This window comes from Bufo gargarizans, chromosome 1 (genome assembly GCF_014858855.1).
Source record: "Bufo gargarizans isolate SCDJY-AF-19 chromosome 1, ASM1485885v1, whole genome shotgun sequence".
NCBI classification, from domain to species: domain Eukaryota; kingdom Metazoa; phylum Chordata; class Amphibia; order Anura; family Bufonidae; genus Bufo; species Bufo gargarizans.
Window position 1 is genome coordinate 276,277,565 of NC_058080.1, and position 26,441 is coordinate 276,304,005.

Below are 26,441 nucleotides of genomic sequence, written 5' to 3' on the forward strand. Positions count from 1 at the left end.
GACCAAACCCCTTCCTCTGTAAACCCCAACCCTTCCTCTTTAGGCTCCACCCTTTCCTGTTAGAGCTAAAGATAGTTCAGTATTAACCCCTCTCTAAATCTCCCCCCTCTAACCACCCAACGGGTCCCGACCCCCTTACCCCATAAAACAACTAAGTAATTGATTTTTTTGTGAATTACTGTCATTTAAGTACTTACAGTTTTTGAAGACAGCAGGCTTAGGGATCAGTGCATTAGTGGCCGGGGCCTGGCCTCAGTGTTCACAGTGACCATGTGCAGGATCTGTTCTGCACCTCCATGTGACATCACGACGGCAACGCACGGACGCAAAAGGCAGGGGAGGTCGGGAGGAAGTCAGGAGGAGGAGGAAGTAGGTCGGACAGGGGTAAAAAAAAATATTTTGCATATTGTGTAACTATCACTAAGCAAACAAGGCATTTTGCCGCCCCATTGGCAAGTGCCGCCCTAGGCAAATGCCTTGTTTGCCTCGTTATAGATACACCCCTGAGTATAAATCATGTATTGACAGATGTTGCAGTTCCCGCACGGGTATGTCCCACGCAGTCTGATACCCCTCCCCAACCCCTGTGTAGGCCTCTGGAAATGACTACGTACCAGTTTGTCCCATAGGTTTGGGGCTCTGCGTGCAATAATCTTTGGACTTGAATTGACGTATCCGCTCAGCATAATGCTGTCAGTTACCCAATCAACTGCATACTGCCAGAAAATAGCTAATGAGCGTTCCTATCAAGGCTTGTTAGCGATCATCTGGCTGAGAATCGTGTAAAGAGACCTTTAAGGGGTTATCCAACCCCTATAATGCCCCTCATATAGGTTATACTTACCCCTCTCACCGGCACCTGAGTCACTCCTGATCCCTGCACGGCCGCCGCTGCATCTCCCCGTCGCACGGATCAAAACATCCGGCGAGGGGTGGTGGGGAAGCAGCAAATAGCAGGCCGCAATTGGACCTAGCCTCCCTAGCATCACGGGTGAGGCTAGGGAGGCTGGTTCCTGTTGCAGCCTGCTATTGGCTGCTCCCCCGTCGCCAGATGTTTTGATCCACGTGGCGGTCATGTGGGCATCAGGAGCGATGCAGGTGTCGGGGAGCGGGGTAAGTATTACCTATTTTGCGGTGCCCGGGCATTTTGGGGGGCATTATAGAGTTTGGATAACTCCTTTAACCCTGCCTTGTTAAAAAAAATAGGCTTAAATATAATAAATATATTGAAGGTCAGAGGGGAACTGATAAGCTATGACTTCACCTGTTGTGAATGGTTGATTCTGTGTTATCTATATAGAGATGCTACTTGTCATCAGGCTTGGACTGGCCCACAAGGGAACAGGGGAATCTCCTGGTGGGTCCCTGAGAATGATGGGCCCCCTGTCCACCAGCACAGCATCTCAAATAACCTATATCAATAGGGTAGACTATATTTTTTTTTTTATTAGACGCATCAGAAGGTTAAGATGGCCTGTAGTAATAGAGGAAGGCCAGCCAGTATCCTCTCTTCCCTAGGACCCACCTTTTGAAGTTGTTGCAGACACCTCCATAATCAATCATCTTATAGCGTCTTGTTGCTGTCTGTCTCTGTGTGGGCAGGTAATATTTGCATGTCGCTGTACAGTGGGCTCCCTGAATGAATTTTACTGGTGGGCCCTAGGCATCCGAGTCTAACACTGCTTGTCATTGTAATTCTGTCTGTGGTGATAATGGCTAATAAGTTACCTGTACCCCTTCCTGACACTGTGATTTTCCGTTTCTGTGTTTTCGTTTTTTGCTCCCTGCATTCGCAGAACCATAACTTTTTTATTTTTCTGTTCACATAGCCATATTAGGGTTTGTTATTTGCGGGACAAGTTGTACTTTCTAATGTCACCATTTAATATGGCATACAATATAGTGGGAAGCAATTCCGCCACAGTTTTATGTTTTGTTTTTGTTTGCTACTGCGTTCTCTATGTAGAAAACTGACTTTTGCTCTTCATTCTTCCGGTCAGTACAAATGTTGCAAAACTAGATATTTTTTTTTTATCACCATATTCTGATCCCTATAACTTTGTTATAGTTATGTTCTAAGGAGATGTGTGGGGGCTCATTTTTTGCGGGACAATCTGTAGTTTTTAATAATACCATTGTGGGGTGTGTATGACTTTTTTGGTCACTTTTTATTCAATTTTTTTCAGAGATAAAATGATGAAAAAACTGCGAATCGGCCATTTTTTTCCCGTTACGCCATTCACTGTGTGGGCTAACTTTTTAATATTTTAATAGTATGGGTATTTTTTCCAGTTACAAAGCAAGGGTTAACAGCCAAACAAAACTCAATATTTATTGCCCTGATTCTGTGGTTTACAGAAACACCCCTTATGTGTTCGTAAACTGCTGTACGGGCACACGGCAGGGCGCAGAAGGAAAGGAATGCCATACAGTTTTTGGAAGGCAGATTTTGCTGGACTGGTTTTTTTTTATACCATGTCCCATTTGAAGCCCCTCTGATGCACCCCTATAGTAGAAACTTAAAAAAGTGACCCCATTTTAGAAACTACACCCCTTAAGGTATACAAAACTGATTTTACAAACTTTGCTAACCCTTTAGGTGTTCCATAAGAATTAATGGAAAATAGAGATAAAATTTTAAAATTTAACTTTTTGGGCAGATTTTCCATTTTAATAATTTTTTTCCAGTTACAAATCAAGGGTTAACAGCCAAACAAAACTCAATATTTATGGCCCTGATTCTGTAGTTTACAGAAACACCCCATATGTGGTTGTAAACTGCTGTACGGGCACACGGCAGGGTACAGAAGGAAAGGAATGCCATACGGTTTTTGGAAGGCAAATTTTGCTGGACTGTTTTTTTGACACCAAGTCCCATTTGAAGCCCCCTGATGCACCCCTAGAGTAGAAACAGGACCCCATTTTGGAAACTACGGGATAGGGTAGCAGTTTTATTGGTACTATTTTAGGGTACATATGATTTTTGGTTGCTCTATATTACACTTTTTGTGAGGCAAGGTAACAAGAAATAGCTGTTTTGGCACCGTTTTTATATTTTATGTTATTTACAACATTCATCTGACAGGTTAGATCATGTGATATTTTTATAGAGCAGGTTATTACGGATGCGGCGATACCTAATATATATACTTTTTTTATTTATGTAAGTTTTACACAATTATTTCATTTTTGAAACAAAAAAATCATGTTTTAGTGTCTCCACAGTCCGAGAGCCATAGTTTTTTCAGTTTTTGGGCGATTATCTTGGGTAGGGTATAATTTTTGCGGGTTGAGATGATGGTTTGATTGTCACTATTTCGGGGTGCATATGACTTTTTGATCGCTTGCTATTACACTTTTTGTGATGTAAGGTGCCAAAAAATGTCTTTTTTTACACTTTTTTTTTACGGTATTCACCTGAGGGGATAGGTAATGTGATATTTTTATAGTGCAGGTTATTACGAATGCAGCGATACCTAATATGCGTAGTGCATTTTTTTTTTTTAATCAGTGATAAGTGTGTTTTTTTATTTTTATTTTTCACTTCTTTTTTTTTTTACCCAGACCCACTTGGTTCTTAGAGATCCAGTGGGTCTTATGTCTGTATAATACAGTACAGTACACTATATAGTGTACTGTACTGTATTTTCACTTTACACTTAGTCTGATCAGACTTCTGCCTGCAGCGGGTGATGGGGAGGAAGGGGGGCCCCCTCCCTCTGTGATCCCGTCAAGAATCGGGGGATGAAATGGCACAGCAGCCCCCGAAGGGACCACCCTCAGCATTGTCCCAGGGTGCCTGCTGATTGATTTCAGCAGGCACCCAGTTCCGATCACCGCCTGCCGCACGGCGATGATCAGAAATACACATGACGTACCGCTACGTTATGTGTCCTTAAAGGGCTTCTGTCACCCCACTAAAGTGATTTTTTTTTTGGGGCTAGTGAAATTAGTTATATTGCGATATATGACGATATAATTGTGTTACTTACTTTGATCCAGCAGTTTCTGCAAAAAACGAAGTTTTATAATATGTAAATTCGGTCTCTACCAGCAAGTAGGGCGGCTACTTGCTGGTAGCTGCTGCAGAAAACCGCCCCCTCGTCGTGTTGATTGACAGGGCCAGCCGGGATCTCCTCCTCCGGCCAGCCCTGTCAGCATTTCAAAAATCGCGCGCCTGTGTTGATTCGGCGCAGGCGCTCTGAGATGAGGAGGCTCGTCTCCTCAGAACTCCCTCAGTGCGCCTGCGCCGATGACATCACCGAAATAGAAGACGTCATCGGCGCAGGCGCACTGAGGGAGTGCTGAGGAGACGAGCCTCCTCATCTCAGAGCGCCTGCGCCGAATCAACACAGGCGCGCGATTTTTGAGAAAGGCTCATGTGAGAGCCGAAACGTCGCTTGTGCCACCTATGGGTGAATAAACCTTTTTTTCACTGAAGATCTTTGGGAGTGCAGTCCGTTTTTCTATCTTTGACTCTGGATCTGTATAGAAACATAAAGAAACATAGAATGTGTTGGCAGATAAGAACCATTTGGCCCATCTAGTCTGCCCAATATACTGAATACTATGGATAGCCCCTGGCCCTATCTTATATGAAGGATGGCCTTATGTCTATCCCATGCATGCTTAAACTCCTTCACTGTATTTGCTGCTGCCACTTCTGCAGGAAGGCTATTCCATGCATCCACTACTCTCTCAGTAAAGTAATACTTCCTGATATTACTTTTAAACCTTTGCCCCTCTAATTTAAAACTATGTAGCAGTTTTTCTTCTTTTAAATATTCTCTCCTCTTTTACCTTGTCAATTCCCTCTATGTATTTAAAAGTTTCTATCATCCCCTCTGTCTTGTCTTTCTTCCAAGCTATACATGTTAAAGTCCATTAGGCCTCTTTCAGACGGGCGAGATTTCCGCGTGGGTTCGATGCGTGAGGTGAACGCATTGTACCCGCAATGAATCCGGACCCATTCATTTCTATGAGGCTGTGCAGATGAGCGGTGATTTTCGCGCATTACTTGTGCATTGCGTAAAAATCGCAGCATGCTCCTCTTTGTCCGTTATCCACGCAACGCAGACCCCACAGAAGTGAATGGGGCTGCGTGAAAATCGCAAGCATCCACAAGCAAGTACGGATGCGGTGCGATTTTCACGCACTGTTGCTAGGAGACGATCGGGATGGAGACCCGATCATTATTATTTTCCCTTATAACATGGTTATAAGGGAAATTAATAGCATTCTTAATACAGAATGCATAGTACAATAGGGCTGGAGGGGTTAAAAAAAAATGAAAAAATATTTAACTCACCTTAATCCACTTCTCTTCTGTCTTCATCTTTGCTGTGCAGTAGGAAAAGGACCTGTGGTGACGTCACTGCGCTCAACACATGGTCCTTCACATGATCCATCATTATGGTAAAAGATCGTGTGATGAACCATGTGTTGAGCGCAGTGACGTCATCAAAGGTCCTATTCCTCAAAGAAGAAGACAGAAGAGAACTGCGCGAACAAGTGGATTAAGGTGAAATTTTTTTTCTTTTTTAACCCCTCCAGCCCTATTGTACTATGCATTCTGTATTAAGAATGCTATTATTTTCCCTTATAACCATGTTATAAGGGAAAATGATACAATCTACACAACACCTAACCCAAACTCGAACTTCTGTGAAGAATTTCGGATTTAGGTACCAAACATGCCGATTTTTCTCACGCGTGTGCAAAACGCATTACAATGTTTTGCACTTGCGGGGAAAAATCATGCATTTTCCCGAAACACACCCGCATCTTATCCGGCCAAAAAAACATGATGCCTGTGTGAAAGATGCCTTAATCTTTCCTGGTAAGTTTTATCCTGCTACTAGTTTAGTAGCTCTTCTCTGAACTCTCTCCAAAATATCAATATCCTTCTGGAGATATGGTCTCCAGTACTGAGCACAATACTCCAAATAAGGTCTCACTAGTGCTCTGTAGAGCGGCATGAGCACCTCCCTCTTTCTACTGGTAATGACTCTCCCTATACACCCAAGCATTCTGCTAGCATTTCCTGCTGCTCTATGACATTGTCTGCCTACCTTTAAGTCTTCTGAAATAATGACCCCTACATCCCTTTCCTCAGATACTGAGGTTAGGACTGTATCACTGATTTTATATTCTGCTCTTGGGTTTTTATGCCCCAGGTGCATTTTCTTGCACTTATCAACATTACATTTTAGTTGCCAGATTTTTGACTATTCCTCTAGTTTTCCTAAATACTTTTCCATTTGGTGTATCCCTCCAGGAACATCAACCCTGTTACAAATGTTTGTGTCATCAGCAAAAAGACACACCTTACCATCGAGGCCTTCTGCAATTTCGCTGATAAAGATATTAAACAATATGGGTCCCAGAACAGATCCCTGAGGTACCCCACTTGTAACAAGACCTTGGTCTGAATATACTCCATTGACTACAACCCTCTGTTGCCTGTCCCTCAGCCACTGCCTAATCCATTCAACAATATTGGAGTCCAAGCCCAAATACTTAAATTTATTGATAAGCCTTCTATGTGGGACAGTATCAAAAGCCTTACTAAAGTCTAGATAAGCGATTTCTACTGTACCTCTGCCATCTATTATTTTAGTCACCCAATCAAAAAAATCTATAAGATTAGTTTGATATGCTCTCCGTGAAGTAAACCCATGCTGTCTTTCATCTTTCAATCCATGGGATTTTAGATGTTCCACAATCCTCTCCTTAAAGGGATTCTGTCATCAAGATTTTCAATATGGAGCTGTTCATATCATCCTCTCAGTCTCCATTATCTAATTAAAAATATACTAGTTTTACCCCCACCTGTCCTCTCATTTTGGATAAAAATCGGTTTTATTAATATGCTAATTACCTTACTAGCGTGCCCAAAGGGCTGTCCCTCCGGCAGTTTGTGCCCAGCCGCGCCCCTTATCTCGTAGCCCAGCGCCGCCCCACTGCTAATTATGCACTCCTCTCATCGCTGATGGTGCGCCGTAATCTCGCGCATGTACCCTAAATCCACTGGTTAGCGCCCGCGTGGTGTCCTGGCAGCAGCCTCAGCGAACGAAGCGCGCATGCACCGGCTGTCTGCACACTTCGCCCGTGGGCGCTGACCAGTGGATTTAGGGCGCATGCGCAAGATTACGGCGCAACATCGGCGATGAGAGGAGTGCATAATTAGCAGTGGGGCGGCGCTGGGGTACGAGATAAGGGGCGCGGCTGGGCACAAACGGCAGGGGGGCAGCCCCTTTGGCATGTTAGTAAGGCAATTAGCATATTAATAAAACCGATTTTTATCCAAATAAGAGGACAGGTGGGGGGTAAAACTAGTATATTTTTAATTAGATAATAGAGACTGAGAGGATGATATGAACAGCTCCATATCGAACATTTTGATGACAGAATCCCTTTAAGTATGGTTCCCATTAATATCCCCACTATTGATGTCAGGCTTACTGGCCTATAGTTGCCCGATTCCTCCCTACTACCTTTCTTGTGAATGGGCACAACATTTGCTCATTTCAAATCTTCTGGGACGACTCCTGTTGCCAGTGATTGGTTAAATAAATCTGGTAATGATTTTGCTAGTTCACCACTAAGCTATTTTAATAGCTTTGGGTGTATCCCATCAGGCCCCTGTGACTTATTTGTATTAATTTTAGACAGCTGACTTAGAACCTCTTCCTCTGTAAAGACACATGCATCAAAAGATTAATTAGTCTTCCTTCCTAACTGAGGTCCTTTTCCTTTATTTTCCTTTGTAAAAACTGAACAGAAGTATTCATTGAGGCAGTCAGCTAGCTCTTTGTCTTCTTTCATATACCTTCCTTCTTTTGTTTTTAATTTGGTAATTCCTTGTTTTAGTTTCCTTTTTTCATTTATGTATCTGAAGAATGTCTTATCGCCTTTTTTCACTGACTGAGCTAATTTATCTTCTGCCTGTGCTTTAGAAGCTCTTATAACTTGTTTGGCCTCTCTCTGCCTAATCTTATAAATTTGCCTGTCATCCTCGTTTTTTTTATTTTTATAATTACTAAATGCTATCTTTTTGTTTTTAATGATTTTGGCCACTTCTGCTGAGTCTCTTTCTTTTTTTGCTTTTACTGACAAGCCTAATGCAATTATCTGTTGCCTTCAATAGTGCTACTTTTAAGTAGTCCCATTTCTCCTGGACTCCATTGAAACTGTTCCAATCTGATAGGGACTCGTATACCACTAATCTAATTTTAGAAGTTTTTCTAAAAACAAAAACTTTTGTTTTCGTGTGGTGTGACTCAGTCACTGTACTTATAGTAAACCCTGACTGGTGATCACTAGATCCCAAGCTTTCCCCTACAGTAATATCAGATACCAAATTCCCATTTGTGAATGCTAAATCTAAAATGGCCTCCTTCCGGGTTGGCTACTCAACTACTTGCTGTAGAGATAATCCTAGTAGGGAATTTAGAATATCTGGCAGAACTAGCTATTTTGGTTTTCCAATCTTTTCAGGAAGATTAAAGTCTCCCATAATGATAACTTCCCCTTTCAATGTCATTTTAGCTATTTCCTCAACTAGTAGATCATCTAATTCTTTGACTTGGCTAGGTGATCTACATATCACACCTACACGAGTTACCTTATGATTATTAAGCTGCAAGGTAACCCAAACTGACTCTAAATTGGTCTCGCTAACTTGTATTAAATTAGATTTTATGCTATCTTTCACATACAGAGGCCACCCCTCCCCCTTTCTTGCCCTTCTCTGTCTTTCTTATATAGAGAGAACCCTGGTATTGTTATATCCCAGTCATTACTCCCATTGAACCATGTCTTTGTAACAGCCACTAAAGAAATGTACAGCCAAAAATTCAAGTCATCAAATAAACAAGTTATGGAGCTGGAACAGTCTGGCTGCATCCAAGGGCCTCCTCTATGCATTACATCTGTGTCAGCTAAAACCCCAGTGTACAATTCATAGTCCAAGGAGTCAGTCATTTCGCACACATTGTCGGTTTTGTAATCTTTACACTACATATTCAGTAACAGTGCGTAAGTGGTGCCTCACTGGTGGCGGGACCGTGGGAGCGCACATAGGACAGTGCCTTTTCCTATAGTGTGCAAGCACAACCACTGCTGCTGAATTGCAGGGTGGTCTGTTACCATGGAAACAATCAGTATATAATGTGATGGAAAAATGAATCCAGCCAGCAGAGGAGACAGTATGGATAATAATGATACAATAGTAAGTGCCTTGTATTCACTTTCTCTACATGATAAATGCTATTTGCTGAAGTGGCACAGCCCCTTTAATTTCAGACCTAGTCACTACAGTGGAGCTTCTGCTGTACAAAAGTTGAAAATTTTGGCGCACATTGCACTAGGAATCTACTCCTGCTCCCCTACGTTTTCAGATTGATAAATACAGTGATAAATTGTCATAATTTTTACATATATTTCAGGATATAATTTAATATTTCAGACATGCAACCAAGAGAAAGCAGATGTTTTATAGACTGTCCCAGTACAAGAAGTAGAATAACTAATATCATTAAAGGGGTTGTGTCACTTCAGCAAATGGCATCTATTATGTAGAGAAAGTTAATACAAGGCACTTACTAATGTATTGTTATTATCCATATTGCTTCCTTTCCTGCCTTGATTCATTTTTCCATCACATTATACATGGCTCGTTTCCATGGTTACAACCACCCAGCAATCCAGCAGTGGTGGCCGTGCTTGCACACTACAGAAAAAAGTGCTGACCTCTCTGGTGGCCAGGACCATGGGAGCTCACATAGGCTGGTGCTTTTTTCTATAGTGTGTATAGTCTATTGCACGGCCACCTGCTGATAGATTGCATGGTGGTCATACCCATAATAACAAGCACTGTATAATGTGATGGAAAAATGAATCCAGCCAGCAAAGGAGGCAATATGGACAATCACAGTACATTAGTAAGTGTCTTGTATTAACTTTCTCTACATGATAAATGCCACTTGTTGAAATGACACAACCCCTTTTTAGCCTTTTAGTAGGAGGATCATAAACTTCAGGAGCTGCTGCAGGAAGTGACAAGAAGGGCCTTTCTTTGCTTTAAAACGTGGACCCAGCAAGACAGGCAGTGAGTCCACTGGCTAAAACTGCTTGGCCTCACAGCAAATTTTTTTACGCGCTCCATACACACACTTCTTAGCAAACTCCCTCCTCCTGTGCAAACCCCACTCATCTGGCTAAGGGCGGGTTCACGTAATGGAATTCTGTTATAACAGAGTTTTAACGGAATATAACGGAATTTTAGGACGGAATGCAAAACGTCTATGGGGACAAATAAAGTTTTTTTTTTTCGTCATTCATGACGGAATAAATAGTTCTGTCGACTAATTTGTGATTTTTTAAATGTATTTATTTTACTGTCATTTTTAGAATGACTATTGTTTTTTAACATTTATATAGCTGCTGACGGAGTTTATATTTAACTTAACCCCTTTAAACCTATGCTGCAATTATAATAGACATGTCTGATTTACCGCTACATAACCACAAGTATTTTAGACTCTGTACCTTTCATACTGCAGCCACAGGTGTCTTATACAGTTCTGTCATAGACACACTCATAGACATAGTACTCACCACATAAATGGAGTCACTGATACATGCACTCACCACATAAATAGGTGCACTCATACACACAGTCACCACATACGTTGACGCACTCATACATGCGCTCCCCACGTACATGGACGCACTCATACACACAGTCACCACATACGTAGACGCACTCATACATGCACTCCCCACGTACATGGACGCACTCATACACACAGTCTCCACATACGTTGACGCACTCATGCATGCACTCCCCACGTACATGGACGCTCTCATACACAGTCACCACATACGTTGATGCACTCATACATGCACTCCCCACGTACGTGGATGCTCTCATACACACAGTCACCACATACATGGATGTACTTATACACGCACTCACCACATACATGGACGCATTCATACAAAATAACCACATGCATGGATGCATTCATACACAGAGTCATCACATGCATGGACGCATTCATACGCAGTCTCCACATACATGGATGCATTCATACACAGAGTCATCACAAACATGGACGCATTCATACGCAGTCTCCACATACAGTACAGACCAAAAGTTTGGACACGCCTTCTCATTCAAAGAGTTTTCTTTATTTTCATGACTATGAAAATTGTAGATTCACACTAAAGGCATCAAAACTATGAATTAAATGTGGAATTATATACATAACAAAAAAGTGTGAAACAACTGAAAATATGTCATATTCTAGGTTCTTCAAAGTAGCCACCTTTTGCTTTGATTACTGCTTTGCACACTCTTGGCATTCTCTTGATGAGCTTCAAGAGGTAGTCACCTGAAATTGTTTTCACTTCACAGGTGTGCCCTGTCAGGTTTAATAAGTGGGATTTCTTGCCTTATAAATGGGGTTGGGACCATCAGTTGCGTTGTGGAGAAGTCAGGTGGATACACAGCTGATAGTCCTACTGAATAGACTGTTAGAATTTGTACTATGGCAAGAAAAAAACAGCTAAGTAAAGAAAAACGAGTGGCCATCATTACTTTAAGAAATGAAGGTCAGTCAGTCCGAAAAATTGGGAAAACTTTGAAAGTGTCCCCAAGTGCAGTCACAAGAACCATCAAGCTCTACAAAGAAACTGGCTCACATGCGGACCGCCCCAGGAAAGGAAGACCAAGAGTCTCCTCTGCTGCGGAGGATAAGTTCATCCGAGTCACCAGCCTCAGAAATCGCAGGTTAACAGCAGCTCAGATTAGAGAACGGGTCAATGCCACACAAAGTTCTAGCAGCAGACACATCTCTAGAACAACTGTTAAGAGGAGACTGTGTGAATCAGGTCTTCATGGTAGAATATCTGCTAGGAAACCACTGCTAAGGACAGGCAACAAGCAGAAGAGACTTGTTTGGGCTAAAGAACACAAGGAATGGACATTAGACCAGTGAAAATCTGTGCTTTGGTCTGATGAGTCCAAATTTGAGATCTTTGGTTCCAACCACCGTGTCTTTGTGCGACGCAGAAAAGGTGAACGGATGGACTCTACATGCCTGGTTCCCACCGTGAAGCATGGAGGAGGAGGTGTGATGGTGTGGGGGTGCTTTGCTGGTGACATTGTTGGGGATTTATTCAAAATTGAAGGCATACTGAACCAGCATGGCTACCACAGCATCTTGCAGCGGCATGCTATTCCATCCGTTTTGCGTTTAGTTGGACCATCATTTATTTTTCAACAGGACAATGACCCCAAACACACCTACAGGCTGTGTAAGGGCTATTTGACCATGAAGGAGAGTGATGGGGTGCTGCGCCAGATGACCTGAACCCAATCGAGATGGTTTGAGGTGAGCTGGACCGCAGAGTGAAGGCAAAGGGGCCAACAAGTGCTAAGCATCTCTGGGAACTCCTTAAAGACTGTTGGAAGACCATTTCAGGTGACTACCTCTTGAAGCTCATCAAGAGAATGCCAAGAGTGTGCAAAGCAGTAATCAAAGCAAAAGGTGGCTACTTTGAAGAACCTAGAATATGACATATTTTCAGTTGTTTCACACTTTTTTGTTATGTATATAATTCCACATGTGTTAATTCATAGTTTTGATGCATTCAGTGTGAATCTACAATTTTCATAGTCATGAAAATAAGGAAAACTCTTTGAATGAGGTGTGTCCAAACTTTTGGTCTGTACTGTACATGGATGCATTGATACAAAATAAGTACATACATGGACGCATTCATACGCAGTCACCAAATACATGGACTCATTCATACACACAGTCACCACATGGAAGCACTCATATACAATACACATATGTAGACATCCAGCTTTCCTGCTGTCTTACATGGCACATGAGTGACCCCCCCACTCCAATAGTGATGAGCGGCAGGGGCAATATTCGAATTTGCGATATTTCGCGAATATTTGGGCGAATATTCGCCATATATTCGAGAATTCGCGAATTCCTGATCTCCAGACATTATTTTCTTGATTGCGAAAATTCACATAAAATTTGCATACAAAATTTTGCATAAAAATTTGCATGAACTGGTATTTCCCCAAAAATTGAATATTCGCAATTACGAATATATTTTGCGATATTCAAATTATTCGCGAAGCAGAGTAATGTCAGTGTCAGATTAGTGCAGTGCAAGTGCAGGACTTAGAACCGGACTTTAGGTGCAGGAAAAGACAGCTGCCCTGACAGGGCCCGGGGTGATGAAGCACAGTGACTGCTCCCGGGCCCCTTCTGCGCTCGACCTTGAAGCAGCTGCTTCCCTGATAGCCATGCCAATAAATGGGTCAGAACAGCATTGGTGCCACCACAACTGCCTTGTGCATATAGAAGCTTAGAAGGACAAGTAATAAATCTGGTATGCCAGTTTGTTTGAGTTACAATGTCGCAAATGCTGGTGACTTTTTCTGCAAAATATTGCAACTTTTGCCTTCCTGCACCATCCTGCGCCACTTTCAAAAGTGGGCTGGGGTTAAAGCCAAGTTTACAGATTAGATCACTTTTAAAGGGTTGAAGCTAATTCTACAGTTTTCGAACCAGCACCTGAAACGGAATACTTTTGTAATTGCATTTAATTTAAAATGTAGCATAGCCAGTGAGCTATTCAATAAAATGTATCTGTACAGCGCCACCTGCTGTTTGTTATTTTCCTTGTTTTTTTGTCCGTCTCACTGAGATGGCCGCACATGCTCAGTTTAAATCTTCACCTGTCACTAGCCTTATCTTCTGTTGGCTGAAGCTCTGGCAGTTAAAGAGAGAGATCTGCAGCAGAAAAGATACATCCTTGAGCTGCCAGGCTTTAGATACGTAATCTAGCAGAGCATTTGGAGCAGTAAATGTGGAGATCTTTGGATCCATGTGAGGTTCAGAGCTGGTTCTAGCTTTGATTTCAATTTTTTTACATCAGGACATAACCCTTTTAAGTCTCATTTATCTTCTGTGACATTCACAAAAGTCATAAAAATGTTTCCACATACCTGGTGTACCTTCACCGATTGGTGTCAGAGTCATTAAACTGCATCTCACGCGCGCCAAAATCATTATTGCTGTGTGCCATTTCATGAATTAAGTGCAACCGCACAAACCTGAGACAGACTTGGGCTACTTTCACACTGGCGTTACTCGTCAGGGGAACAGCCTGCCGGATCCATAACTACAGTGTACATCCGTGAGCTGTCGGAAGTCCGCTCGGCCCCATTCAGTGCAAATACTGCCGCATGTGAATGAGGCCGCGCAGACTTCCAGCAGCTCACGGATGTACACTGTAGGCTGTTCCCCTGACGAAACGAGTAACCCCAGTGTGAAATAGGGCTTAAAACTGACCAAAAAACACAGCAGATGAAAAATTCCACCCATATTCTTAAAGGGATTCTGTCACCAGTTTTAACCCCCTCCAGATAAAAATATGGTTATGTTCAGGGAGCTTTACTGATTCCTAATGTGGTCTTATAAATGTAATCTGTGGGCTCATTTTGCCTAAAAAACGCTATTACTAACCTGTCATTCATAAAAATAAGGTGCCCAAGGGGATGTAAATGGATCCAAGCTGCCGCCCGCACCCGTCGCCGTTCGTGCCCAGCTCCGCCTTTCCTGACCTCAGCGCCGCCTCATAATCCTGTGTGACGCCTCCAGCTCTCCCTCCCTTCCCCCTCCTTCTGCTCTAACATCTCGCGCGTGCGCACAGGCCTCTGCCTGATGCGCCCGTGCTGACTTCTCCGTTCGGCTTCATGGAGCGAAGTGCGCATGCGCCGGCACTTCGCTCAACCTCCGATGACCTGCACACTCGCTCCATAAAGCCGAACGGAGAAGTCCACACGGGCGCATCAGGAAGAGGCCTGTGCGCACGCGCGAGATGTTAGAGCAGAAGGAGGGGGGAGGGAGGGAGATTCGGAGGCGTCACACAGGATTATGAGGCGGCGCTGAGGTCAGGAAAGGCGGAGCTGGGCACCAACGGCGGCGGGTGCGGACGGCAGCTTGGATCCATTTACATCCCCTTCGGCACCTTATTTTTATGAATGACAGGTTAGTAATAGCGTTTTTTTAGGCAAAATGAGCCTACATATTACATTTATAAGACCACATCAGGAATCAGTAAAGCTCCCTGTACATAACCATATTTTTATCTGGAGGGGGTTAAAACTGGTAACAGAATCCCTTTAAAAATTCTGCACCACTCGTCATTTGCTGTGTTAGGCATAACACGTCTTGATCTTTAAAACTATGCAATGATTGAACATAAAAATGTAGTAATACAGAGTGAAGACTGTAACAAGCTGTATATGAAAATTGTGGACCTGGATCCTTCTTGAACCATTCAACTGCAAGTAATCAGTTGACCTGTAGGTGGAGCATCAAGAGCAGAAAACCTGGAGAGAATTCTCTCATCCAATGCTAAAAGAAACTATTTTACAGAAGTCTATTCTAATTTCTAGCACGTGATTTCCTGATAAACACTGGCTGCAGGGCGGTGTTCACTGCATTTCTGCTCTGGATCTACACTTGGATTTCAGCATGTTCTGGGCAGGAGTTATACTTGTGCTTCATATTAGCTTCTTCAGCACAGCTTCCCCAGGAAAAATTCTAGCATGGCCCACAGACGGTAGCCATTTTATTAATCTAAACACCATCCTCGAGAAGCTTGCGCACAAAGGCCATGAGGTTACTGTGCTGGTTCATTCAGCCTACATGATCACGGACACCAATAAAACTTCGGCTTTACGGTTTGAGGTGTTTCCAGTTTCATTTGACAAAGAGAAGAATGAAGCGCTTCTGGAGGAATTCCTTCGCATATGGATTTATGAACTGCCTAACATGTCGTATTGGGACTTCTTTACACGAATGAATAAGGCCTTGGCGGACTCTGAGGAACTGGAACGCCTTGTGTGTGACGGTATTATAAAGAACAAGGTACTACTGAATAAGCTACACGAGGAAAAGTTTGACATCCTGGTGGCGGATCCCTTGGCTCCCTGTGGCGAACTTATTGCTGAGATCATTGGAGTCCCATTTGTCTATTCCTTTAGGTTCTCAATGGGCAATGTCATGGAGAGACACTGTGGTCACATCCCAACACCATATTCTTATGTGCCCGGTACAATGACTCAGCTGACCGATAAAATGTCTTTTGTTGAAAGATTAAAAAATGCAGTTTTCTATTTATCTCAAGATGCCATATTTTATTTTGTCGTTTTACCGTCCTGGAATCAATATTACAGCGAGGTATTAGGTAAATATCATTTATGCTCCAATCTTATGTTGTATTTGTTTTTACACAATTCCTTTGCATTGTAAAACACTTATTAGGAGTGATACCTTCACTGGCTAACCCCAAAAATTATATTTGCAAGATTTCTGAGTACAAAAACGAATTACTTTAGAATAATATACAACACATATCTCCCTGCTCTATTAAATATGTCATGGTTTCTTGATTAATCACTTTTCTACTCCTATGGTCAGAAAAGTAGGTGTTTTTACCAGCAGTTGAACTGCCGGAAATATGATGTACATGTGGTGGCTGGCAAAAGTTCAAATGTATGTCATTGAAATCATCTCACGAGTGTGGCTAATGAGTAACCACCAGCACACCTTCAGACTGGGTTCAAATCAAATTATTGAGGTAGTCACTATATATGCTAGCAGGGTTGAAGCCCACCAAAGTATGCACATCACATCATTTTGAAGACAAAGTTTGAGAATCACAGAATTATAAATGTTCAAATACACTGATTGTATATAGATTTCTAAGACTCTAAGGCCCCTTGCAGACGAGCGTTCCTCCCGCAGCGAGTCCGCAACGCAGCTCCCGGCCTGACCTCCCAACGCTGCTGGGGGTCACACAGCATTATATTGATTTATGATGCTATGTAACTCTTACAGTTCTGGAATGTATTGGATAACACTGGCATAATGCTGCCAGTGTTATCCAATACATTCCAGGACTGTAAGGTTTACAAAGCATCAGAAATCAATATAATGCTATGTGACCCCCGACTTGCCTGGGAAGTCAGGCCGGGAGCTGCGATGCAGACTCGCTGCGGGAGGAACGCTCGTCTGCAAGGGGCCTAAGGGCTCGTGCACACAAAAGTATTTTCTTTCTGTGTCCATATGCGGAACCATTCATTTTAACGGGTCCGCAAAAAAAAAAACGAACGTTGCTCTGTGTGCATTTCGTTTCCTTAAGTCCTTATTTCAGTTCCGCAAAAAAATAGAACATGTCCTATTATTGTCCACTTATGGACAAGGATAGTACTGTTCTATTAGGAGCCAGCTGTTCCATTGTGCAAAATACAAAATGCACATGGACGTTGTCCGGATCAGGTTTTTGCGGACCACAAAATACATATGGTCGTGTGCATGAGCCCTAACTCTGATATATCAATACTTAAAGACCTATACTACCTTTCTAGGGCTCAGGTCTGTCATGTGAATATTGTCATAAAGTATAGCATTAATGCGGTTCTTCGAGACTTGGATTCCCATTTGACATGTGCATATCAAAAGGGGTTCCCGGTCTCGAAGAACCCTTTAAACGTGGATCAAGTCAGATCCACATCAGTATCTACATTAGTGTGCCCTATGAAAGTGCAGACTGTACCATAGAAACAGCCAACAAGGTGGATGCAAAGGTTAAGCTACACCATGCTTCTGTTCCAAGACCATTCAACTTACATAAAATACTCTGCAATATCGGTATTGTTAAACAGGTTGTCCATTTTCCAATATTGATGACTAGTGATCCAAAGGTTTGCATGAAGCAACTTCGGATGTAGCATCTGAAGCTTGCTTTGCTCACCACTATTGATGACCTATCCGCAGGATAGGTCTTAAGTATAAGATCAGCAGGGGTATGACTCCCGACATCCCCGTTGATCAGCTGTTTGAAGACAATGTGAGCGCTTCGTTCTTTTCACTGTTTACCTGCTCGCTGTTGACATTGCACTGGCGAGCATGTATGATTACAGCTCTTTCGTCCCATTCATTTGAATCGGACTGAGTGTAACCACAGCTGCTCTGTACCATTAAAGTGAATGGGACAGAGGAGATGTACTTACACCTGCTCATCGCTTTAATGTCAATGCGAGCAAGTAAACATAGAAGAGAATGCAGAGCTGCGTTCTATTCAAACAGCTGATTGGCAGGGGTGCCATGAGTCGGTGTGATACTGATGACCCATCCTGAGGATAGGTCATTAATATCAGAAACCAGACAACCCCTTTAATGCCTGTCATCCAATACTTATTTAATACATGTCATTGCAAATATGTATTTTGTTTTAATAGGTCGGCCAACAACATTGTGTGAAATTATGGGGAAAGCTGAAATTTGGCTCATTCGGACATACTGGGATTTTGAGTACCCACGACCATTCCTTCCGAACTTTGAGTTTGTAGGAGGCCTGCACTGTAAACCACCAAAGCCTTTGCCAGAGGTAAGTGGAATAAAGTCAAGTTATTCAATTTCCATAGACAAATATGTAACATCCCAGAGTGGTGTTACCACTGCTGTACCCTGCTACTGTCTTTATTAGGCTAACACCAATGTCATCTATGTATTTTGTCCACGTCCTCCACACTGTGCATTCCTAATCCTGTTTTGTAACTGTTATGTTCATGTAATGTGCCTGATTCACCAGCAGGTGGCAGCAAACACGGCAGAGCTTTCCATTTCATTCTAACTCCCCTCTGGAGAGAAGTGGGCTTGTCCTACTTCCTGCAGGAAGGATGGGGACCAGTTAGAGTCAGTTTAGCTTACCCTCAGCTAGAAGAAGGGTGTGCAGGGGCGCATCTCTGCTGGACGTGCCAACGCAACCAGAGCACCCTAAGCTCTGATGGCCATGGAGGCCAAAGCTTGAAGCTTCAGGAGCCAGGAAGAAAGTTCCCTGGCATAACCTAGAGTCAGACTACAAATTGAAGTGCAGCATACAGAAGAATCTGAGTTATACAGCCAGCCTGTCAGTACAGCAGACTCAGAGAGAAACAGATGTCGCAGAGTGGAGTTTGCCTGACAGTTTCATGCTAAAGCCTGCTGGAACCAAGATAAAGCCTGTAAACAATTTTGGAGAATGTTTATGCAAAGTAAAGCTGCCATTAAACTTCATCTCAAGGTCTGGACTCAAGTTATTCTTTTATCCCTCAATTATTCCCCCCCCCCCCCCCCCCCAAAGCCTGGGGCCCAGCCGTATCCAGGTAGGAGCACCATAACACCCATAAAGAGACATTTTAGACCGCACTATACCACTGGACAATTCCTACACCTGGGACACGTTTTATATAGTAGGGCCCTAGGGGGAGGCGCCAGTTGCAAATATTAGAGAACAGATTATGAGGAGAACAAATCCTACTGAAAAGTAGGTGGAAAAGTGAGCATGGTTAGTCATGGATAGGTATGCCAATTAATATTTTACCAACTTTATCAACTGCGAAAAAAAGGCACTGAGGCAGATATATTAAGACTGACATTGCAAGCCACAGGGTTCAATAAGAGATGTTCATAGTACAAAGGCATAATCTAAAAATGGCTGCCAGGCACAGAAAGAAGGGAGAGACGGATTACTTCAGAGCCTATCTACAAGGAGATAGCAGGACAAACTTCACACGGCAAACACGCTGCAATACCAGCAATAAAAGACATGACTGTGTGCATGTATCACTTAGAAAACTGGATCATAAAGTAAGATAATAACAGAATGCATTTTGTTCACTAAGGATATGGAAAAGATTGTACAAAGCTCAGGAGAACATGGCATCATTGTATTCTCGCTTGGCTCTATGGTGAAAAACCTGACAGATGAAAGAAGTAACGTGATTGCTAGCGCCCTGAGCCAGTTGCCGCAGAAGGTAATCTTGACTGCCCCTAATGGAACCTATAAGAATTATAATAAGACACCTCTGTCATATAATTATTAATTATTGTATTATTGAAACAGGTAATCTGGAGATACAGTGGAAAAAGACCAGCTACATTAGGGGAGAACACAATCTTGTATGACTGGATACCTCAGAATGATCTCTTGGGTAAGGCTTGGGAACTAAAGATTTCAATGCTGATGGTTCTGCCAGCATCTGTCAGCAGATTTGTACCTATGAAACTGGCTGACCTGTTAGGCTACTTTCACACTCGCGTTTTGGCTTTCCGTTTGTGAGATTCATTCAGGTCTCTCAAAAGCGGTCCAAAACGGATCAGTTTTGCCTTAATGCATTCTGAATGGATAAGGATCCGCTCACAATGCATCAGTTTGCCGCCGTTCAGTCACCATTCTGCTCTGGAGGCGGACACCAAAACGCTGCCTGCAGCGTTTTGCTGTCCGCCTGACGATACGTTCTGACACACAATGTCAATGGGGACTGATACAATCTGGCACAATAGAAAACGGATCCGTCCCCCATTGACTTTCAATGGTGTTCAAGACGGATTCGTTATGACTATAAAGGACATAATACAACCGGATCTGTTCATGACGGATGCATGCGGTTGTATTATTGTAACGGAAGCATTTTTGCAGATCCATGATGGATCTGCAAAAACGCTAGTGTGAAAGTAGCCTTACATTTGCGCTTGGCAGCTGAAGGCTGCATTGCTGAGAAATATAATGTTTTAATATATGCAATTAAGCCTCTAGGTGCAATGGTGGCAATGCCATTACTCCTAGAGACTCGGCTCTGTCTGCAACTGCGGTGCCCTCACCACTTTGATTAACAGGGCCAGGCAGTGTAAACACACCTGGTATCTTTTAATCAAAGTGAAGAGGGCGCAGCGGTTTCAGAGAGAGCAAAGCCTCTAATAGCAAATGAGCTCCTAAAGACTCATTGGCATATAATAAAACATACGTTTTCTCAGCAATGCGGGCACATATGAACATGGGACCAACACTGATGCCTTCAGCTGCCAAGTGCACATGTAACAGGGCAGCCAGTGTCATAGAAATAATACAGTAATAATGAGTCATCATCATCAGACCTGGAGATGGCGGGTGGGGTTGAGGAATAGAAGGGAAGGGCAGAGGAAAAGTTGGACAGTGTCATTCCTAGTTTTGTAATGGATCCTGTAGTTACTTGTTCCACTTCAGGAACATGACTGAATCACTGTTATTTGTAATACTGGAGCTCAATAGGTTTGTAACCATTCATACAACTAAGTACAGGGCTGGATTAAGATCTAGGCAAAGCATGGTGAGGGGCTCCTCTCTCTGGACAAAGGTTCTAGGTGAATGATGAACAGCATGGTGCAGTGCTCCCAGCTTACCAAGCCAAGCACCAGAGAAAGCAGAGGAGGCTGAAAAAGGGCAAGCACACATATTGCTCTAGCTATGGAATATATTTCTTGATCTCAGGAAACATGGGTGATGTATTTCAACATGTCTGATCCTTTGTTCCCTTGGAAGACCAGCCCACTACCATAGGTGTCTGTAGTGACTTATTCCCCTTTCCTTATTAAAATAAACATTCCAGGGAGTGGTGTTATAGGGTGAAATACACTCAGCGACAAAAAATAACACACCCAGATAGACATGCCAGATCACTGCAAAACCGATTAGACGCTGGGTCTCGTCACAAGAGGGTGAAAAACTGCTTCCGCCACTGCCCTATAAAAAGGCTCTCAGAGGCTACTTTTGAGTATGGATAACTGCTAGACTTGCCTCTACGACGTACTCAGACATTTTTCCCAGTTGACAGACTTTGAGAGGGGGGGCATCATTGGATTGGGTGATGCAGGATGACCATTTCAATGAATTGCCAGCAACCTAGGCCGTTCTGACCTGTTAGGAGGTGCTGAGAGCAGTGGTTATGTGAGGGCATGCGAACAGGCTCCACACGGCCCAGACAGACCACCAGTAGAGAGGATCATTTGATTCAACAAGCAGCTCACATAGTTTTGTTGTCCACTATCCAGACCTAGGTGGCAGCTTCATTACGAACCCCTGTCCCTGCCTGGACCATTTCCAGGCACTAAGCAGAAATTTTGTGTCACCGCGCCCAATACGCGTTCTGCTATTGACAGCCAGCCACTGTCGACTTTGTTTGCAGTGGTGTCATGAATGAGAATCCTGGACTGTTATGGAGTGGAACTGTATCATCTTTTGCAACAAATCCAGGTCCTATTTGGGACCCAACCTCATTGTTAGCGCTTTTTGCTGTGGAGCAACACACTGCTTGAACTGCTGATGTGATTATATGGGGAGCCATGGCATATGACAGTCGCTCACCCCTAGTAGTGATACGAGGGACACTGACAGCTCAGAGATATGTGCAGGACATCCTGTGACCACATGTTCCCTCTCATGGCAGGTCTTCCAACTGGCATTTTTCAGCAGGATAAGCTCGTCCACACAAAGCAATGGTTTCCCAGGAATGTGTCCGACATATTTATGTATTAGAAAAATAGTTCATGGGATATAATAACACTAGTTCATTGTTCTAATTATGGGCAGGGCTAAAACGTACTAGACGTGGGTAAGGCATGCCAAACCTGACCTATGGCTGAGTTGTGCCGGGAGCCATGTGCGTGGGTAGGCCTGAAGAGGGCGTACCCTGTTGGAGTGTGTGAAAAAAGGGAGGGAGGGAGGGGTAAGTGAGACACACCGCCTGTGGGAAGGTATTGGAGGGAATATATAGGGAGCTACGCCCCGCCCACAAACACAGGCTGAAATCAGCCTTAATACTTATGGGCAGGGCTAAAACGTACTAGACGTGGGTAAGGCATGCCAAACCTGACCTATGGCTGAGTTGTGCCGGGAGCCATGTGCGTGGGTAGGCCTGAAGAGGGCAAAAAGACAAGTACACTCCATTGGTGAGAACCTGTTTATTCGTATGCTTCCAGTTTATGTACTATAACGCCAATGACTGAAAAGCCTGAGATATCTCCCTGTGTGGGTTCGGAATATATCTGTTGAAGCATGATGACCGCCAACGCCCCATGGAACGGATGACATGGGCAGGGACCTGGTGTTGTGACGCAGATGAAGCCGCCCCTATACGGAACGAATGACCCGAGATGGTACTTGGATCATATCCGAGGCCTGCCGCTAGGGAACGTATGTGGGACGTGAATTGGACGGATGAGAGGGGCTTGCCATTAAAGGGGAGGAGAGGACTATTAGGAGGAGTTGACTGTAACTGTGACAGCAGTTTATTTAGGATACGGACTGGGCACCATTTACTATGAGTGGGGAAATATTTAACCTCCGAGGGTGGCCCTGTCTGGTTTGTTTTGGTTAGAGGTAGGCTGAGTATGAAATGGTCGTTGTGCCACGCCAACTGGTCTTTGCGGAGGCAGCCTTGCCCCGGAGGGCTGCCGGTAAATTCCCCTGGCCGGAGAAAGCCATAGAAGCTTAAAAACATGGCCGCTTGTATCATCATGCTGGAAAAGGGCCCAAAAGGATGACCATCTAACGCAGAGGACAGATCCCTGAATAGCTCGGGAGACACCGGTTGTCTGCGGGGGGGAGTTTGTTTGACGGTTTTTTGGATTCCCCTGAGGGCCGCCTTGATGGCCTGGTTCGAAAATATGGAGGAACGACCCGGATTACTGAGCATGAAGTGGTGTTGAAGGCCTGCTAGATATAACTTGATGGAACTATGTGAGAGATTGAGTTGGGAATGACAGAAAGCTATGAACGCCAGTAAGTACAACGTTTCGTCATGGGCGCCCTGGGGGTGAAGGCGTCTGAACCTGTCGAAGGCTTTCAATCCGGCTCTATAATTCCTGGCCGTGTTTGGGGCTAGCGACTGGTTTATGAGGCTTTTCGCTGTCGAGATGAGTGACTCTAGTCCATCGTTAGAGTGTTGTGCGATGGGATTGAAGCACCCGTGGGATCTGCGTCGGGCATCTCCTGAAAAAAACCCGAAAATTTTGATCTAGACAGTGCATCTGCTGCTGTGTTACTAAGCCCCTGAATATGTTCCCCTGAAAAACGAAAGTTGAAGGAAAGGGACAGCCAAACTAACCTGCGTAACAGTGACATGATTTTTGGAGACTTAGCCCTTTGTTTGTCCAGGATGTCGACTAACGCCTGGCTATCCGTGACAAAAAGGACGGAGGAATTGGCCCACTGGTCACCCCAAACTTGGGCCGCTGCCACTATGGGATATAGTTCAATGAGGGGGGATGATTTTAATGCTTCTATATCGGATCTTATTTCTGGGGGCCATCTGCCCGCGAACCAATGATTGCCAAAGATAGCAGCGAACCCAACTGACCCTGCTGCGTCCGAAAAAATGATGGGCGAGCGTGAGGTTCGGGGAGGGATGAATAAAGAAATGCCGTTCCAGTTTGACAAAAAGGAATTCCACATGGATAGATCTGCTCTGGCGTGACTATCTAAAAAAATGGAGCTGTCCTGATCCTGAGCTTCGGGGAGGAGTTGCAGCATCCTTGACATGAATGCTTTCCCTTGCGGCATGACCCTGGTCGCAAAATTAAGCATCCCTAAAAGAGACTGGAGTTCGGTTTTGGTGATGGAGTTGCTTAGCACCGCTCTATTCATGGCTGACCGAATCTTGATTAATTTCTCAGAAGGGAGCCTGGCCTCCATGCGGACTGTGTCCAAGATAATGCCCAGAAAGGTGACTTGTGGAGCTGGCCCTTCTGTTTTGTTCTGAGCTAACGGGACCTGTAACTGACTAAATAACTCCTTCAGAGTGTTTAATGCGGTTGGGAGGGGACGCTGTTTCTCAATAATCAAGAAGTCATCCAAGTAATGGATGACCATTGGCAAACCCCCGTGGTGAACCAATATCCAGTGAAGAGCTTGAGCTAGCTGATCAAAAAGCCAAGGACTGCTTTTGCAACCGAACGTGAGACGGTTGGCAAAATAAAACTTATTGGACCATCTGATGCCATAAAAACCCCAGAGCTGTGGCTGAATGGGCAGTAGCTTAAAGGCGTCAGCTATATCCGCTTTGGTGAGCCAAGAACCCTTGCCTGAGAGCAAAATGAGCTGGATTGCTTGATCAATGGAAGAGTATCTCATTGAGAATTCGTCTGAAGGGATCAGAGAATTCAGGCTAGGAGTGGACGAAGCATGTGGAGCAGACAAATCATAGATCAGACGTTTTTTATTAGATGACTGTTTTGATACAATACCGATGGGATTGATGCGCCAGTGTTGAAAGGGAACGTCGGAGAAGGGGCCTAGCAAGAAACCTTTGGCGACCTCTGCTAGGATCAATGTGTTAACTGCCTCTGGATCCTGACTGGCTGACATTAGGTTAGGACCCTCCCAGTTACTTTGGGGAAGAGAAATTAACCCTGTGTGAAACCCTTGGCGGAAACCGGATATCAGGGATTCAGTGAATGCTCGATCAGGGTGGTCGGCTAGGAGAATCGACAGTAGTTCGACATTGATGTCGGTTAGTCATGGTTGTTGTGAGGTTTTCCTAGGGCACGAGGAGCGAGGATGAGCTCTGAAACACAACGAGCAGATGTGCAAAGCCCGACATGCGTTGAAGGCACAGCCCCCCAGATTAAAGTTGTTGCACAACTGGTTTTGCCGAGGTAAACTATGGGCCGGCCTAATTTGTCCACTGAACTGGAATTGCCCTGACTGCCGGAGGGGCCGGGCCATGGACCTTGTGGCGTGTTAAGACTGTAGTTTGGGCACCAATCCGTTGTATGAAATATAGACTGGCAGTTTGAGCAGGTGGGGGCCCTGAGCCCCGCGAAGTGCCGGCAGAATAGCTCAGTATCCATCTCCGCCCAATTGGTGACAAACTGGAACTGGGAGAGCGCTGCTGCTGCTTTGGCGGAGAAGGACCGGTGATAATCGTAGAATGCTGATCCACCATATTTCTGGCCCAGGTCGGTGACCCGGTAAAGGTATCTATCCAATTCCTCCCTTCTGTCAGGCTGGGCTGAGCAGACCACATCCCTATAAACACTGAAGGCCAGGACAAATTCCGGGATGGACAGCTTCCTACTGAGACGTGCATCTTTGGCTTTCATGACTATTGATACGTCCCCACAGTTGATCACGCGGTTCTCTGCAACATCATGGGATGCAATGAGGATGGAAGCTAGGTTTATGTCCTTGCCTGCCACTATATCTTTTTTGAGACTTTCTGGTAGGAAGTGGGATGGGACAATTTGGGGGGTAGGAATATTAATACCTTGGAGAGACTGTAGGGCGGCCGGAGTTGATACGGTGGCCTGGCTTTGGCCGGACGTTGAAGGCTGGACTTCCAGGACCTCAACTCTGGACTGGATGTCCGAGACTGAGTTGACTAACCCGTTGATGGAAGCTTGGAGCTGGGAAAGCGACAGCTGTATAGATGACAAGGAAGATTGTTCCTCGGAGGACCCAGCCTCAGACATCAGGATCCTATAAAGTTCCGCTTTCCTGGCTGATGATGGATACCGGATCCCTTTCCTGTTTAG

General features: G+C 44.2%; 1 protein-coding gene across 4 annotated transcripts in view; it reads left to right on the plus strand.

The window, feature by feature from the left end:
• The window catches only part of LOC122944920 (UDP-glucuronosyltransferase 2A1-like), a 60,600-nt gene that overhangs the window by 27,453 nt on the left and 6,706 nt on the right, over positions 1-26,441 (plus strand). For 2 of the 4 annotated variants that reach the window (XM_044303651.1, XM_044303670.1), the window contains exons 2-4: positions 18,350-18,498; positions 19,775-19,906; positions 19,996-20,083. In XM_044303651.1, the coding sequence (XP_044159586.1) occupies positions 18,350-18,498; positions 19,775-19,906; positions 19,996-20,083 (369 nt within the window). Of the gene's footprint in view, positions 1-15,528; positions 16,294-18,349; positions 18,499-19,774; positions 19,907-19,995; positions 20,084-26,441 lie in introns of those variants that run through there. The other 2 variants (XM_044303678.1, XM_044303661.1) reach the window with 2 other exon arrangements.